At 32.9% G+C, this 16,505-nt stretch overlaps 2 protein-coding genes across 2 annotated transcripts in view; both read right to left on the minus strand.

Moving 5' to 3' along the window:
- Positions 1 to 4,166: 4,166 nt before the first annotated feature.
- LOC132190848 (wall-associated receptor kinase-like 1) lies at positions 4,167 to 7,870 on the minus strand. Its single transcript, XM_059605881.1, has 3 exons — positions 6,907 to 7,870; positions 5,770 to 5,922; positions 4,167 to 5,329 (listed from the first exon to the last, which is right to left on the minus strand). Exons 1-3 carry the CDS (start codon positions 7,868 to 7,870, stop codon positions 4,167 to 4,169), a joined length of 2,280 nt encoding a protein of 759 aa, XP_059461864.1.
- A 5,696-nt stretch (positions 7,871 to 13,566) lies between these two features.
- Positions 13,567 to 16,505, minus strand: part of LOC132190849 (wall-associated receptor kinase-like 22) — a 7,646-nt gene continuing 4,707 nt past the window's right edge. Inside the window, exon 2 of the mRNA XM_059605882.1 lies at positions 13,567 to 14,407. Coding sequence (XP_059461865.1) covers positions 13,621 to 14,407 — 787 coding nt within the window. The 3' untranslated portion in view covers positions 13,567 to 13,620. The remainder of the gene's footprint in view (positions 14,408 to 16,505) is intronic.

Consider the following 16,505-nt stretch of genomic DNA (forward strand, 5'->3'; position numbering starts at 1 on the left):
ATGCTTTGCTCAAGCTAATTGAAGAACAGTTTTACAAAAACAAATCTGGAAAATGAAAATAAAAATATTGAGAGGTTCTTCTGACCTATGCCTACCAGTGAGTGTCAATTGATGGAATACATAGGTCTTATTTATAGGTAGGTCAGGGACCCTCAATTAGAGTTGTTACCTTAATTATTCCTCCCATCAAGGAATAAAAATTAAATAAATATAGCTAATTGATTCCACAAAATAAAATCAGTAATGAAATCATATACTTGTTCCATAAAAATTAAATCAGCAATTTAATTTAGAATATTTGATTGAAATCAAATACTTGTTCCCCAAGAATTAAATCAGCAATTTAATTCTGAATATTTGATTTCACACAATAAGCTTTAATTGGAATAAATTACTGAATACCGTAATACAATAATATATGTGACATAAATGACATACTTTAATGGAATTTCTTACATTTCCTTCAAAGCCTTTTTTGGAAGAACATGTATAAGTCCAGTTCCAATTATAACGCCATGACCAAGAATCGTGTTGAGTAATATTAGAACAAATGTAGCATGGGGAGCTATTATTAGCTGTGGAGGCGGAGCCATTATTGGATATTGGAAGTGAGTAGAATGATGCATCAGGAATCCTCCATTCCAACACCACAAGAACGTACAACATAATGGAGCTCATATTAATTGAACCACGTTTTTGGAACCACTTTTCTTCTACCAAGAACGCAGACTCGCATCTTCCGCCGTCGTAGTAAAAGTTGGTATTTACTGGTCTCATACTTGTATTGAAGGCATTGAGATGTGAAGGAATTGTGGTTTGGCAGCAGTTGATGCCATTGCAGCTACTTGCATTTATCACTTCACTGTAGTCATCGCCACAAATTGACATGCCCCCACCAATAATAAATTCAATAGGCGAAAAAGTTGTATTTGGACCAAATACGTACACTATTGAGGCAAAGTTGTCGCACTTTGGGTGTTTATTAGGTATATGTAAAGAGGGTTGTCCTCAGTTTGGTTGCTGGGAAAAGGAAAAGAAAATTCACTCCGGAATCGGTACTGTTTTCCTTTTATATTGTTTTTGGATATGCCTTATGATTTCGAATAGAGTAAAAGTGAAGTCGTAAGGATAGATGGTTGTATTGCTGGCTTAGTTGAGTGAGGGATTATGAATATAAATTAGTTTTTATTTTTACGTTTATCAATCCGCTATTTTGCTTGGAAATATTAATTTCAGCATTGGTTTTGGCCCTAGTATGCTGTTGAGCTGAAGAGAATTCTCTTCGTCTTTGAAGCACACCTTTCTCTGCGTTTTGGTTGATCTTTGAGTTGGTGGATGTTTAATTATCAACTTAAGTAAACCTGTCTCTCTAAGCATCTAACTGGTGTGGAAACTGTCTCAGATATCTGTCACATTATAAAATGCACATGGATATCCACATTTGATAATGTTTCTCAAGATAATTATCTCTTTACTCAAATGGTACTTCCTCCCTTTGTAGCAGGTGGAGGGTGAACCATGAGTTCAAGTCCCACCGAGTGTTTGTGTAACTTACAATTATTAAAAAAAAAAAAAACATTTGTGTCGTCATCTCTTCTATGTAATTGGCAATTCAATTTAGGTGTTGGTGGTGATGGTTGAATTTTAGTGATTGCTGCTCGAATTGGAAGGCTTGGTTATGGATTTTCTTTTTGGTGCTTAGTTGTAATTTCCGAATATTATGTCGAGAAAAGTTATAGGTGTTTGGTATGGATTTGCTGTGTAGGTGTTTTATATATGTAGGGTTCACTCTGTTGTGATGATGGGCTGAAATACTGCAGGAAATAAGGAGAATATCCAGAAAACCTCTCTATCTAGGTTTAAGCACGATTGTGGTTCTACTTTGAACGTTTTGGTCCGTATGGAAGGACCGGTGAAATTATTTAAGTGGTGTGTGATGTATTTAACCAAAGGTGAGGACCTCATGCCCTAGAGCATGGGATCTGTAATTCTTGTGTTATTTAGATTGCAGTTTGATTCTTGTCTTGTTTAGATTGCAATTGGTAGGGCAGGTTGTTGGTATGTTGTAATGGACGAGTAATGTTTGAAATTACATATTTATTTCATACCTATCTCACAATATTGACATAGCACTCTGAACCAATTCTTAGATTTATTTTTTTACAAGTGATCCAAGGGTTTATTGGAACCGCCATGTCAGTATTGTAAAATAATTGTATAATAGAAATGGGTGTGCATCTATTTATATTAAGTCACATAAGAAGGGTCCAAGACACTAGATTGTTAGAAGCTAGTTTTGTTGAATGAAGGGGAACACATGATGTGTGGACATGTTTACCTGGTTACTAAGAGATGTTGATCTACTTTGCATCAGTCTTGGTTCTAAATTGGGTGAGTTTCGGATGGCGGTGGGAGTAAGAGTGCTTGCCAATTTTGTGTGACGATATATACAAGAAGGAAAGGAGAGAGCAAGTTCAAGTAATTATCATTGCCGTGTAAATGGGCTTTGGACGCCTACACTTAAGAAACTTCTATTTTTAATTCAATATATTTATTTTTTATTTTTGAAAAAAGTAAAATTTTGTTGGAGTTCTGCTACAAGTACCGTACAATTTACTACAAGTCTTGTAAAAATTAAATATTTTGTTGGAGTTTTACTAAATTTATGTACAATGATTGGTTGTTTGTGTACCCATAAAGATGGTAAGTAACTTAGGATAGTGAAATTGGGGTCTAATAATGGTTATGGTACCAAATAAAGCGATGTAGCCTACAACATTGCATTAAACAAATACTGATTCATACTGATTGAGAAGATAATAATGGTTGGGCTGTCTACATTTGAGTTTGATATTGTTGATGTTAGAACATCCTCCCATGGCTCATACATTTATACTCAAACATATTCAATCTCTTCACAATTTGGCTGAAGGTTAGAAGCTTTTTGCAGCATTTGAATTGCCTTCAACTCTATTGCAACTTCTTTCACTGTAGGCCGTTTCTTCCCATTTAAGTTAGCACATTTTCGCAAGGTGGTGACCGCAATGATATCTTCTTTCTTGCCTTCTTTCAAAAATTTCAAACCAATTGTTCTCTTCCAACAATCGAATGAAATATGTAGTCTAGGACTTCTTGTGTCTTTGTTGAAGAGATCACTTTTTTGCCAATTAACAGCTCAACAAACTTTTGCTATATTTTACTTGTATATATGTGTATAGGTAATACATCACGTTAATTAATTTGGAAACAACACTAGTAGCACTTCAAAGTACCTCCAATTAATTACCATAGCTAATTCATTTTGGGAGCGTTACATGAGTACCCCTTTTAGTGGGGGAGGCTTCTGGTCCAAATTGATAGCATGGATTCCAATAAGGTATCTCATTAATGACCATGAGTGTAGATAGTTTCCACTTGGGAATAGGATCATCTCCCGTTCATGGCTAGGATTTCTAAGAAGAAATCCTAAAGTCACAAATAGGACACTTGTCTCACTAACAAAAAATAATAATAAAATATTATTTCAAATTTTTTTAAAAAAAAAAATCATAAATTAATAAAAAAAAGTAAGAGATGGCAAGCCACCCATATTGGCCATAAGGGGTGGCTGGACCACCGCATTTTAGCTGGGGGTGGCCTGAGAGCCACCCCCAATGGTCGGCCAAGGGTGGTCCGGCCACCCCATTAGTTTTTTTTTTTTAGTTTGGCACTATGGGATGGCCGACCACTCCTTAAAATATTTTTTAATTTTTTATTATTTTAGTTTTTAATTATTTTTAAAGTATAAATAATATTTTATTATTATTTATATTAATGGGGCAGATGTCCCATTTATAGTCCTAGGATCTCTCTAGAGATATTTTGGCCATTAACCGGAGATGATCCTATTCCTTCAACTTGGTAAATATCATTGATTTGCTTATCTTATAAATGTGGTTGTGATATGCAAGTCTAGTACTAGGGTGATTATTCAATGTATCACCAACAACAAAATTATATCCTTGAACATGGAGCTTTCTACTATCTTATACTATCATTAGAATTGGATATGGTTAATCCATGTTCTTAAATGATTTTTGAAATTACAACGTAAACAGAAAATTATTTAGCCTATAAAATGGCATCAAACAAATACTGATTCATGCAAATTAAGAAGGTAATAATGGTTAGGCGTCTACAGATGAGGTTGGCATTGTTGATGATGGAACAACATCCCATGACTCGTACATTTTTGCTTGGACATATTCAAGCTCTTTGTAATCTTGTTGAAGGGTATGAGCTTTTTGCAACACTTGAACTGCCTCCAACTCCTTTGCTACTTTTTTCATTGTAGGTCGTTTCTTCCCGTTTAAGTACAAGCACCTTTTTGCAAGGTTCGCAACCGCAATGATCTCTTCTTTTTTACCTTCCTTCAAAACTCGACTATCAAGAACATCAAACAAATTGTTCTCCTTCACAGATTGAATGAAATATGTGGCTAAACTTCTGGATTCTTGCGTCCTTGCTAAAGAGATTGCTTTTTCGCCAGTTAACAGCTCAGCAAGGACAACACCAAAACTATAAACATCACTCTTTTCTGTAAACTGACTTGACTGGAAATACTCAGGGTCCAAGTATCCAAAAGTGCCATGCACTAGGGTGGTTAAGTGAGTTTGATCAACAGTAATGGATCTTGAAGTCCCAAAGTCAGCTACTTTAGCTCTGTATTTTTCATCTAAGAGTATGTTTGTAGACTTAATGTCCCGATGATAAATGGGCGAGGATGCTCCTGAGTGTAAGTAGAAAAGAGCTCCTGCTACTTCAGTTGCAATTCGTAAGCGCATATCCCATGTTAGTGGAAACTCCTCTGTTTGGCCATTGACGTATTGGAAAAGAGTTCCGTTAGGAACGTATTCATAAACTAGTAGAGGAACTTCTGTCTCCAAACAACAGCCAATTAGCTTAACTACATTCCTGTGATTAATTTGTGAAAGAATGACAACTTCATTAATAAATTCTCCAAGTTTTCCTTCATCAATTACCTTGGACTTTTTCACTGCAACGATTCTTCCATCTGCTAACATGCCCTTGTAAACAGTGCCTTGTCCTCCCTGCCCAAGTATTCTATTTACACTAAAATGGTCAGTAGCCTTCTCCAAATCTTTTGAATTAAACAATTTGGTGTGCTCAACATTGACTTCATGTGAAGATAATTGTTGTTTTAACAATAAACCACCATTTCGTTTGAAGAACTTGTTCTTTAGTTTAATCTTCCTCCTTTTCTTTACCACTTTGTAGGACCACCATCCACCAACAAGTAGAATTAATAGCCCAAGGCCACTACTAATACCTGCTTAACACAATGTAATAGGAAAAGATTATAGCAATAGTGTTGAGAACGTTGAATTCAAGACTTACAGTAAAAGATTGGGATGTGAGCATGCACTTTAAGGGATAGGCGTATATCTTAGTGCCATAAGTTTTAGAAAATGTAACCATGTGGAGCCCATTTTGATCCCTTTAAATTTGTTCGAGAAATGTGCTATAAATGTTTTTCTCAAAACATGTGTTTTAAAAGTTTTCTCCAAAATATAATATTAATTATCCTAAAAGAATTTATATCCAAAACAAGTGGAACCAATTAAAACAAGCAAGGTGAAAGAAAATCAATCAAAACAATGTGGGACAAAATATGAGATTTCTTGTGTGCATCAGTGCATGGGTGGTAGTTTTTGGAAAGAAAAATAAAACAGGAAGCTAAACTCTCCTCTCCAAATAATATAAGCATACCTATCGCAATTATGGTCACCTTAACCGAAGGCTTGGTGGGGTCAACTGCTACCTGACTGTGACACAAGAAAGACCCCCTAGTATTTTCACAGTATACACTCTCGGATCCATTATTCAAACAAGGTGACTCTAGGCTCTCGCATTCGTTAATATCTGGCATGTAAGAAGATAAACAAGGTTAGTGTCTAATAAATCAAAAGAAAAAATTCATAGTTATTATTAAATCTCTAATTATTTAAAAAGTAAAATTAAGAAAATAAGAAACTGAAATCATTTAAATTAGAATTATAACATTTTTGTGGGTTCAAATTCATATTCAATAAGCAAAGTTTGACAATATCGTGGATTATTCCAAAAGTGTAAATTAATAAAAATAAGAAATTTAATCATACAACATGTGTTGCACATGTAGCTATTTAGCACGGGTCGAGAATGATCTTCCCGATTTCATTATTAGGATTTAAAGTTGATGCATCTAATGGTTTAAATGATTTTACATTATTTAAATTTTTAAAAGATGTATTAACATTGACTTTATATATATAGTTAGATGTACCAACTTTAAATTAATTTTAAATATTTTAAATCAATTTCATTTAAAATTGAGAGAATGATATTCCATCTAATATATATATATATATATATATATATATATATAGGGATAGCAAGTGATTGGAAAAAAGAAAAAGCAAGGAATTGTTTTTAAAAGGGACCATCCGCCTTTACGTAATAGGTTAATATCTAGTTCTTTTCAATAAATTTTGTACTTATCTGAAAAAAAATAAAAAATAAAAAGACTTGTAAGATATTTAATGATAAAATATAAAATAGGAAGAAAAAAAAAAACAACAAAAATTAAGTACAAAGCTTCCCTTTGTCTAACTAAATTTCAGAATGATCTACCAAAAAGATATTTTATTATATAATCAAATTTATACTTGTGGTCTGCGCACATGGCACATGTATGTGGAGACATTAATTGCTGTGAGCCTGTGACGCTTACATGCATACGTACGTGTTGTCCAAGTGTTAATTCATAGAACTAGCTATTTAATTAACACATACAAAAACGGAAAAAAAAAATAATAAAAAAAAAAAATAAGAGATAAATAGAGTACGTGGTACAAAAAAGTTTACCTTGGCATCCATGAAGAAGATAGGGATTTCCTTTAAAGCCTTTTTGGCAAGAACATGTATAAGTCCAGTTCCAATTATAACGCCATGACGTCGACGAAGAATAATATTGAGTAATATTAGAACAAATGTAGCTTGGGGAGCTATTATTAGCGGTGGAGGCGGAGCCATTATTGGATATTGGAAGTGAGTAGAATGATGCATCAGGAATCCCCCATTCCAACACCACAGGAACGTACGACATAATGGAGCTCATTTTAATTGAACCACGTTTCTGGAACCACTTTTCTTCTACCAAGAATGCAGACTGGCATCTTTTGCCTTTTTTGGAATAGTACGCGTCGTTATTTACTGGCCTCATACTTGTATTGAACGCATTGAGAACTGAAGGAATTGGGGTTTGGCAGCAGTTGATGCCATTGCAGCTACTTGCATTTACCACTTCACTGCGAGGGTCACAAATTGATATGCACCCACCAATAACAAATTCATAATGAAAAGTTGCTCTTGGACCAAATACGTCCCCCATTGAGGCAAAGTTGTCGCAACCGATGACGAGGAATCTGTTCTGGGACTGGGAGAAGATGAAAGGGCTTGTTGCTAACTCCGTATTTAATTGGCTCCATGAACCACCAGGTCCAGAATCAATACACTTAACAAATGTAGGATAGTTGATGCGAACTGTACCTCCTAATAATGAAATGTTGAGCACCTCCAAGTCGAGCTTCTTCAAAACAGGTTTGGGAGAGGCCCCATAGTCGTTGAAGCTCCTCAAGGAAGGTTTGGGAGGGCTGGAAGAGTTGTTGCAAACTACTTCAAACCACTCATCAACGAAGCAACCAGCTCCTATCCCAAATGGAAATGGGATATCGCTAACATTCCCACAGCTTCTTTGACATGAACTATTAATTGCTTGAACAGATATTGCATCAATTGAACACAACAGCAAAAGGATCTGAAATACCATTTGCAGTTGCACCACCATCTCTCTCTATGATGATGATGGGATTGTGAAGCAGCTATAAGCCCAAGCCCCCGCCTTTTATAACCCCATTACGTACACCGTCCTTTTAAAAGTCGCCGAGAAGACAATGGGTCTGTATACGTAACAAAACTCATTTCATTTTTGTCTCACTCTCACCTCCAAGGATGAAAACCTTTTCTTTAACCAAAACATTAAAAAATTGTCTTTGTCTTCTGTGCATGAACCTAGTAGCCATCAGCCAGTATTGATCTCCCCTAAATCCCATGTGCATGGATTGTGGATGGTGCACAACCGTGACTTTTTGGGCGCCTCCAATTACTCTGCAAATTTACTCTACATTTTAATTAAAAAATCACTTTTATTTTTTTTATTTTTTTAATTACGTTTTTAAAAATCACATTTTTAAATCGTTATTTTAAAATCACAATACTTTTTAAAATCGCAAACTCAAACGAACCCTAAATCACCAACATCTAGCTCAATATTTTGTTATTCACTTTTACTATTCTATATAAATATTATTTTTCAATGATATCTTTATTCTTACTATAATAATCATATCATTCATTGAAAATTTGTCTTTTTCAATGGTCATATTTTTTTAAATTTGTTTTTTTTTTCTTTTTAACCGTCATATAGAAATAATGAAATAGAGAAAACAAAAAAATTGAGAGGAAAGAGAATGTCTCGTATTTTCTTTATGCTTTACTTTTACATTTGGTGAGTTGATAGCACTGTTCACACTCAAAATATTTCAACAATTTGGTGAGCCTACTACAGAGCATTTTGGACCAATTTGAACATTTTGGCTAGTCAAAATAAACTTTTAGTTATTTTAGCAAACTTGATGAGAATGCTTTATATCCCCAATAGCAATTAGAACATTATTAGCAGCTTCACCAAAATAATCAAAATTACACCTTTTTTTTTTTTTTTAATTTTAACTACTCACTTTTTTAGAATACCTCCAATAGCCTTACCATTATAACAATCAACTTTTACTATTCCATTTAAATATTATTTTTCAAAGATTTGTTTATTTTTCTCTAACTATTAACAGATGAGAGAGAAACAAAAAACAAAAATAGAATGAGAGAAATTACTTTTTTATTCAATAGGTGAGTAAACAGTACTCACAATTAAAATGGTGAGTACTCTTCACTCACCTTTTTTTTTTCTCATTAAAATTGTGAGGCTGAAAATGAGAGTTTTTAACCACTTTTACCGTATTGCCTCCCCAAATATAACCCAAAAATGGTTTTGGTGAGGCTACACCAAATTTACTAGCCAAAAATAGCTAAAAAAAAAAAAATCATATTTCTTTATATATTTTAGCTATTTACTTTTTTTCAAAGCACCCATAGCCTTAGCATTTTAGTTGTACACTTTCATTATTCTATTTAAATATTATTTTTCAAATATTTCTTTACTTTCTCTAACATTCATATTTTTAAATATTTTTCTTTTCCTAACGGTCATATTTTTGGAAATTCATCTCATTATAATGTCATATTTTTGAAAAATTTTGTTTTCTTGATAGTCATTTTTTTACTATTTATCTTATCGCAACAATGATATTTTGTAAAATTTGTCTTTTCCTAACATTCATATTTTTCAAAAATATATACATTTTCCCAACGGTTTCAATATAAATAATACAATTTCTCCTCAAATTTTCATTGAAATAGAGTATATGTGAATAAAGAAATTAAAAAAAAAAATGAAAGAGAGGAGTTTTATTGATTTTTTATTGGTTTGTGAGTGAATAGTGCTCATCAAAGTTGCTTAGCACTAAGAACACTGTTATATTGGACTTAACAAAATAGCTAAAAGCTAACATTGTAGCAAAAAATGCTCTCCATTAGACTTAACAAACTATCTAAAGATTTGCTGAAGATTTGCTGAGCTGCTCCAGTACTTAACAAATTTGTTGAACATTGTAACTTAACAATCTATAATTTATATTGTTTAATTTATTCGGCTTTGTTACTAAATTGTTAGTGTGGTGCCTTCTAATTGATATTGTTTAAAGCATAACATTTACAATAACCTCACCAAAATAACTTCTTTTCTTTTTTTTTTTTTTTTGTTAACTTTTCCGTGTTTTCCACAGATATTGGATTTATAAGAATGAACTTTTCGTCCAACGTCTATTTGATCCACAACGCTGTAATAGGAGTATAAGATGGTTCCTTTTTATGTCATACATATCTTATGGAAATTAAGTATTGAGTGAAGGTATAGAAAATACCTTGTCCATGAGCCAATAGCCAAAGGTTGGCATGTACTGCACCGCATACATAACAGCAAGCACAGGCTGCACGAGATAACCAAAAGAGTTGGGTTTTTACATAAACAAAAAAAAAAGAAAAAAAAAAAAAAGAAGCCTGTTATAATGACAATGTACAATCATTTGGTTGAATATTCTAACAAAGAAGAAGAGTATGTTTACTATACTTGTTATAAAAAGCACTAAAATAAGGAAATTTGGAGTACCGTGCACAGCCAGTCTTGTGGTTGCAATCAAAAGTTAATGATTTCATATTTTTGAAGTATACTTTATTGTTATCTAAATGCTCATATTGGCCATTCATCCAATTTCAAGATTAAATTATATTCAAGACAGAGGTGATTCAGACCCCCTAAAAGTCATTGCATTGATGAAAAAGTCTAATCTCCAAGTCTTCGTAAACATCGATCCTATAAACCAAAAAAAAAAAACGAACGACCTCGTTTGGTAAAACTCTACACAATTCCCTCGTCCTATCAAGATGGGGATTCTTTACTTTATAAATTAACTCAGTGCCATACGGATTCTACCTTCTTCTTTAATTAATTGCAAAGCCCCATGCCCATAAATGATGTTTTCGGTGTTGTTTGTTAAACAACATCCATTACCATCACACTCTTCATCTCATTTTTTAAAAAAATTAACATCAAAATATTCTCACTTTTTATATCACATTATTCACTTTTTATATTATATCATTTATTTTTTACTATTATTTAAATTAAAAAATTACTACAAACCAAAATTTTTCACTTTTTAATACCACTATTTTACTTTTCTATACCAATCATTATTTTATCTTTTAATTTTTTAAATGTAAATAGTACATTGGAAAAGGCCTTGTTGTTTAACAAACAAGGCACTCTTTTAATTTTGCACCTCTCGGCGTTCCTTTTCACTTTTTTCATTATTTTTAACCCCAATATTAGGTAGATTTTTCTTTTTTATTTTTAAATAAAACTCTTTGATTTTATCATATGTTTAGAAATCCTAAAAGAAGAACTATAGTGAACTATTTCTTCGGATCCTCCACAATTTTTTTCTATCTGGGCCGGATCCTCTAGAAACTAGTAGAAAAATTATTCTCTATGAATTTGCTAAGAAGGATGAAATATCCTAAAAGTTCATGAACTTGCATAGCAACTCCTTTCCTTCTCCCTTTTCTGCTTTCCTTATTTTCAATTTTTTTTCAAAAATCAAATCAACATCTTTTCAGAACTTTTCTTTTCTCTTCTTAAAAATCAATATCTTATTTTATTTTTATATCACATCAATTATATTTTATTATTATTAAAAAAAGCTACAATAAATTTATCTGTGAGCATGTGAAGCTCAACTGTCAAGAAAGTAGGGCGAACAGTCTGCAGGGAGGGAGGTCAGATGAAAATTTTTAAGTGAAAAAGTTATTGAGGCTGGTGGACCTCATAGGGTAAATTCATGTCGGTCATCCATGTCACGCGTGCATTGGCTTTTTAGTCACGAAAACGCCCCACCTTCACTTCTTCGCAATTTCGTAAACATCCTATCGGAAAAAGATTATCCTAGACCGCATAAATGGTCATAGACAATAACTAATGACCATTTACGACCACAAATCCTCGATATTGCCACTCTGGTCATCATCAAAAAGTAAAAACCACCTTCATCGTGAGCTACACATTGTTGCTAAAAAGAAAGAGGAAAGGGGAGCGGTCAAGTGCTCATCGACCTCATACTTTATCTCTCACTTTTATGGGTTTGTGGAGGGGGGTATGCGCTTTTGAAAATAAAAAATGAATATTGAAGATAGAATAAATTTTTTATGGGTTTGTGTGTGTTACAAAAGAAAATAAACTCCATTTATCTTTTTCAACTCATGGGCGAGAGATTCAAGGCCCGATGGTTGGAACAATGGCATGTGCCACAGGCTATGGATGAGATCTCGGCCCCCACTCCTCGGATCGTGAAAGCAGATCAATATCCGTTTCTCAATATATCTATCTTGAGAATAAAAAATAAAAAATAAATATTGAAGATAGAATAAATTTTTATTTAAATAAAATATAGTACAATTTTAAAAGTTTATTATTTACTATTTTTGTCTTTTGCATAACTGTTAGTTAAACTAGAAAAATTGAGTTTTTAGCCAAATTTTAATTAATTAATAAAGAGTTTATTGATAATGCTCTTAGCGACAATTCTTTGCGGTTGTAATTGTCATTGCATTTAAGGTCACAAATAATTAATTTGTTTAAAATACTATTTTAAATAGTAAACGAAATATTCATATATAAGTTTATAAAATATTCACAATGTTTCACTATTTAATTAATATTTCACAATATATCATTGTAACGATTACAATATTGTCCAGCAGAATATATATATATATATATAGAGAGAGAGAGAGAGAGAGAGAGAGAGACTACAGTGGGCTCATTATCCTGATAAAAAAAAAAAAAAAAAAAAAGTCAATGACGTAATAGAATAATTCTATAAATCACTCTATCATTCTCCTCCCATGTGCCGATTCTATGTAGCACATGATCGGGGGATGGGAGGAGGATGAGGAAAAGGTGTCTAAAATTAATAGGGTTGAGTATGGTAAAACCGTGAAAGGAAGAATAGGGTGAGAGATATGGGGAGTTTCAGAAGATGGAAGGAAGGAGACACAAAAAAATTTATTGAAGATAGAACTGAAAGGAGAAGGGAAGACTGTTGACAGGGGGCGTAAAGCTTGATGAAGGGAAAATGAAGGGCGTGGATCAAAGTAGCGTAAAAGAGTTGTCATAGCTAGCAGCAGTTAATGTGGCAGGTGTTCAAGGTTGTTTAGACATTCCTATAATTGTTCTAGCATTAAAGGGGTTAAATGAATCAATGGTTGCTCGAGTATTTTAGAAAGCCACAAAAGTTAATTAATTGGTATTTGGTAATAAATCTTTTATGTAGAGAAGAGATTAATACCAAGTTAATAACAATTTGGGGTCAAAATTAGAATTTACAAACCTGAATGAACTTTATTTTCTAATTCAGAAATCTGTTTAAATGTAGTGTTGTTCACCTTCTATTATGCATCAAGCAGTATCATTAAAAATGTCTGATAGAGCCGCAACAAGAAGCTCAAATGCATGAGCTTACCTCATCAAAATCAAGTTCCCATTTCGAAATACTAGTTAAGTCATTTTTGTTCTTTGGATCTATTGGATAGGCATAGGCATACCATCCTGCAAGATCTTGATCTTTGAATCCTCGGTAGCTAGCATTCATATTTTTCTTCTCCCTCCATTTTGAAAAATTTACTACAATAATTAGTTGTCTATATATGGAACCCAGAGGATGGGTAACTGAGATAGGAGAGTAAAATTGAGGTCTAATAATGCGTATGGTACCAAATAAAGCGATGTAGCCTATAACATTACATTAAATAAATACTGATTCATACAAATTGAGAAGATAATAATGGTTAGATGTCTCCAGATGAGGTTGACAATGTTGATGATTGAACAACATCCCATGGCTCGTACATATCTGCTCGGACATATTCAAGCTCCTCGTAGTCTTGTTGAAGGTTAGGAGCTTTTTGCAACATTTGAACTGCCTCCAACTCCTTTGCGACTTCTCTCATTGTAGGTCGTTTCTTCCCATTTAAGTACAAGCAGCTTTTTGCAAGGTTCGCGACCGCAACGATCTCTTCTTTTTTACCTTCCTTCAAAACCCGACTATCAAGAACATCAAAAAAATTGTTCTCCTCCTTGGATTGAATGAAATATGTCGCTAAACTTTTGGATTCTTGCGTCCTCGTTGAAGAGATTGCTTTTTCGCCAGTTAACAACTCAGCAAGGACAACGCCGAAACTATAAACATCACTCATTTCTGTAAATTGGCTTGACTGAAAATATTCAGGGTCCAAGTATCCAAAAGTGCCATGTACTAGGGTTGTTAAGTGAGTTTGATCAACAGTGATAGATCTTGAAGTCCCAAAGTCAGCTATTTTAGCTCTGTATTTTTCATCTAAGAGTATGTTTGTAGACTTAATGTCCCGATGATAAATGGGTGAGGAAACTGCTGAGTGTAAGTAAAAGAGAGCTCCTGCTACTTCAGTTGCAATTCGCAAGCGCATATCCCATGTTAGTGGAAACTCCTCAATTTGGCCATTAACATATTGGATAAGCGTTCCATTAGGAATGTATTCATAAACTAGAAGAGGAACTTCGGTCTCCAAACAACAGCCAATCACCTTAACCACATTCCTGTGGTTAATTTACTAGCCAAAATAAATCATATTTCTTTATTTTAGCTATTCACTTTTTTTCAAAGCACCCATAACCTTAGCATTTTAGTTGTACACTTTCATTATTCTATTTAAATATTATTTTTCAAATAATTCTGTACTTTCTCTAACATTCATATTTTTAAATATTTGTCTTTTCCTAACAGTCATATGTTTGGAATTTGTCTCATTATAATGTCATATTTTTGAAAAATTTTGTTTTCTTGATAGTCTTTGTTTTACTATTTATCTTATCGCAACAATGATATTTTGTAAAATTTGTATTTTCCTAACATTCATATTTTTCAAAAATATATACATTTTCCCAACGGTTTCAATATAATAATACAATTTCTCCTCAAATTTTCATTGAAATAGAGTATATGTGAAAAAAGAAATTAAAAAAAAAAATGGAAGAGAGGAGTTTTATTGATCTTTTATTGGTTTGTGAGTGAATAGTGCTCATCAAAGTTGCTTAGCACTAAGAACACTTTTATATTGGACTTAACAAAATAGCTAAAAGCTAATATTTGTAGCAAAAAATGCTCTACATTAGGCTTAAAAAACTACCTAAAGATTTGCTGAGCTGCTCCGGTACTTAACAATCTATAATTTATATTGTTTAATTTATTCGGCTTTGTTACTAAATTGTTAGTGTGGTGCCTTCTAATTGATATTGTTTAAAGCATAACATTTACAATAACCTCACCAAAATAACTTTTTTTTTTGGTTAACTTTTCCGTGTTTTCCACTTAGACTAGAGTCGAGTGATTTCCACAGATTTTTTGAAAGTTTGATAAACATAAAACAGCCAATTAAGTTGATGATATTGGTCATTCATCCAATTTCAAGATTAAATTATATTCAAGATAGAGGTGATTCAGACCCCCTAAAAGTCATTGCATTGACGAAAACGTCTGATCTCCAAGTCTTCGTCAACATCGATCCTACTTAAAAAAGAAAAGAACAACCTCATTTGGTAAAACTTTAGATGATTCCCTCATCCTATCAAGATGGAGGATTCATTACTTTATAAATTACACAGTGCCATACGGATTCTTCCTTTTTCTTTAATTAATTGCAAAGCCCCATGCCCATAAATGATGTTTTCGGTGTACTCATTACCACCACACTACTTATCTAATTTTTCAAAAAAATCAACATCAAAATATTCTCACTTTTTATATCACATTATTTACTTTTTATATTATATCATTTACTTTTCACTATTATTTAAGTAAAAAAATCACTACAAACCAAAATTTTTCACTTTTCAATATCATTTTTTACTTTTCTATACCAATCATTATTTTATTTTTTAATTTTTTAAATGTAAACAGTACATCGAAAGCCTTGTTGTTTAACAAACAAGGCCTTCACTCTTTTAATTTTGCAACGCCCCGGCGTTCCTTTTCACCTTTTTCATTATTTTTAACCCCAATATTAGGTAGATTTTTATTTTTTATTTTTAAATAAAACTCTTTGATTTTATTATATGTTTAGAAATCCTAAAAGACGAACTATAGTGAACTATTTCTTTGGATCCTCCACAATTTTTTTCTATCTGGGCCGGATCCTCTCGAAACACTACAAAAAAAAAGGTCATTTGGGTCGCCGCTAATGAGGTAAAAGTGGCCGCTATTTACAAATAGCGGCGACAAGTGGCCGCTATTTAGTGGCCACAAGTAATTGGCCACTGATGCTAAATAGTGGTGACGTCTAGGGTCGCCGCTAATGACTTTTTTTGTCGCCGCAAAAATAGTTTAAAATGGGCTGTGGATTGCCGCTAATGAGAGGTCATTAGCGGCGACATGGTGTCGCCACTAATTCTATGTCATTAGCGGCGACCATGAAGTCACCGCTAATGGGCTATCATTAGCAGCGACCTTAAGTCGCCGCTAATGAGATAAGAGAATTAAAAAAAAAATTAAAAAGATCAATAACAGCGACCTAGAGTCGCTGCTAATGATATGAGAATTGAAAAAAAATAAATAAATAAATTCAAAAAAAAACAAAAAAAAAAAATTTGCTAATAATATTTGCAAATTGATAAAAAAACAAATAGCTTTTATTATATA

This window comes from Corylus avellana, chromosome ca8, assembly GCF_901000735.1.
Source record: "Corylus avellana chromosome ca8, CavTom2PMs-1.0".
NCBI classification, from domain to species: domain Eukaryota; kingdom Viridiplantae; phylum Streptophyta; class Magnoliopsida; order Fagales; family Betulaceae; genus Corylus; species Corylus avellana.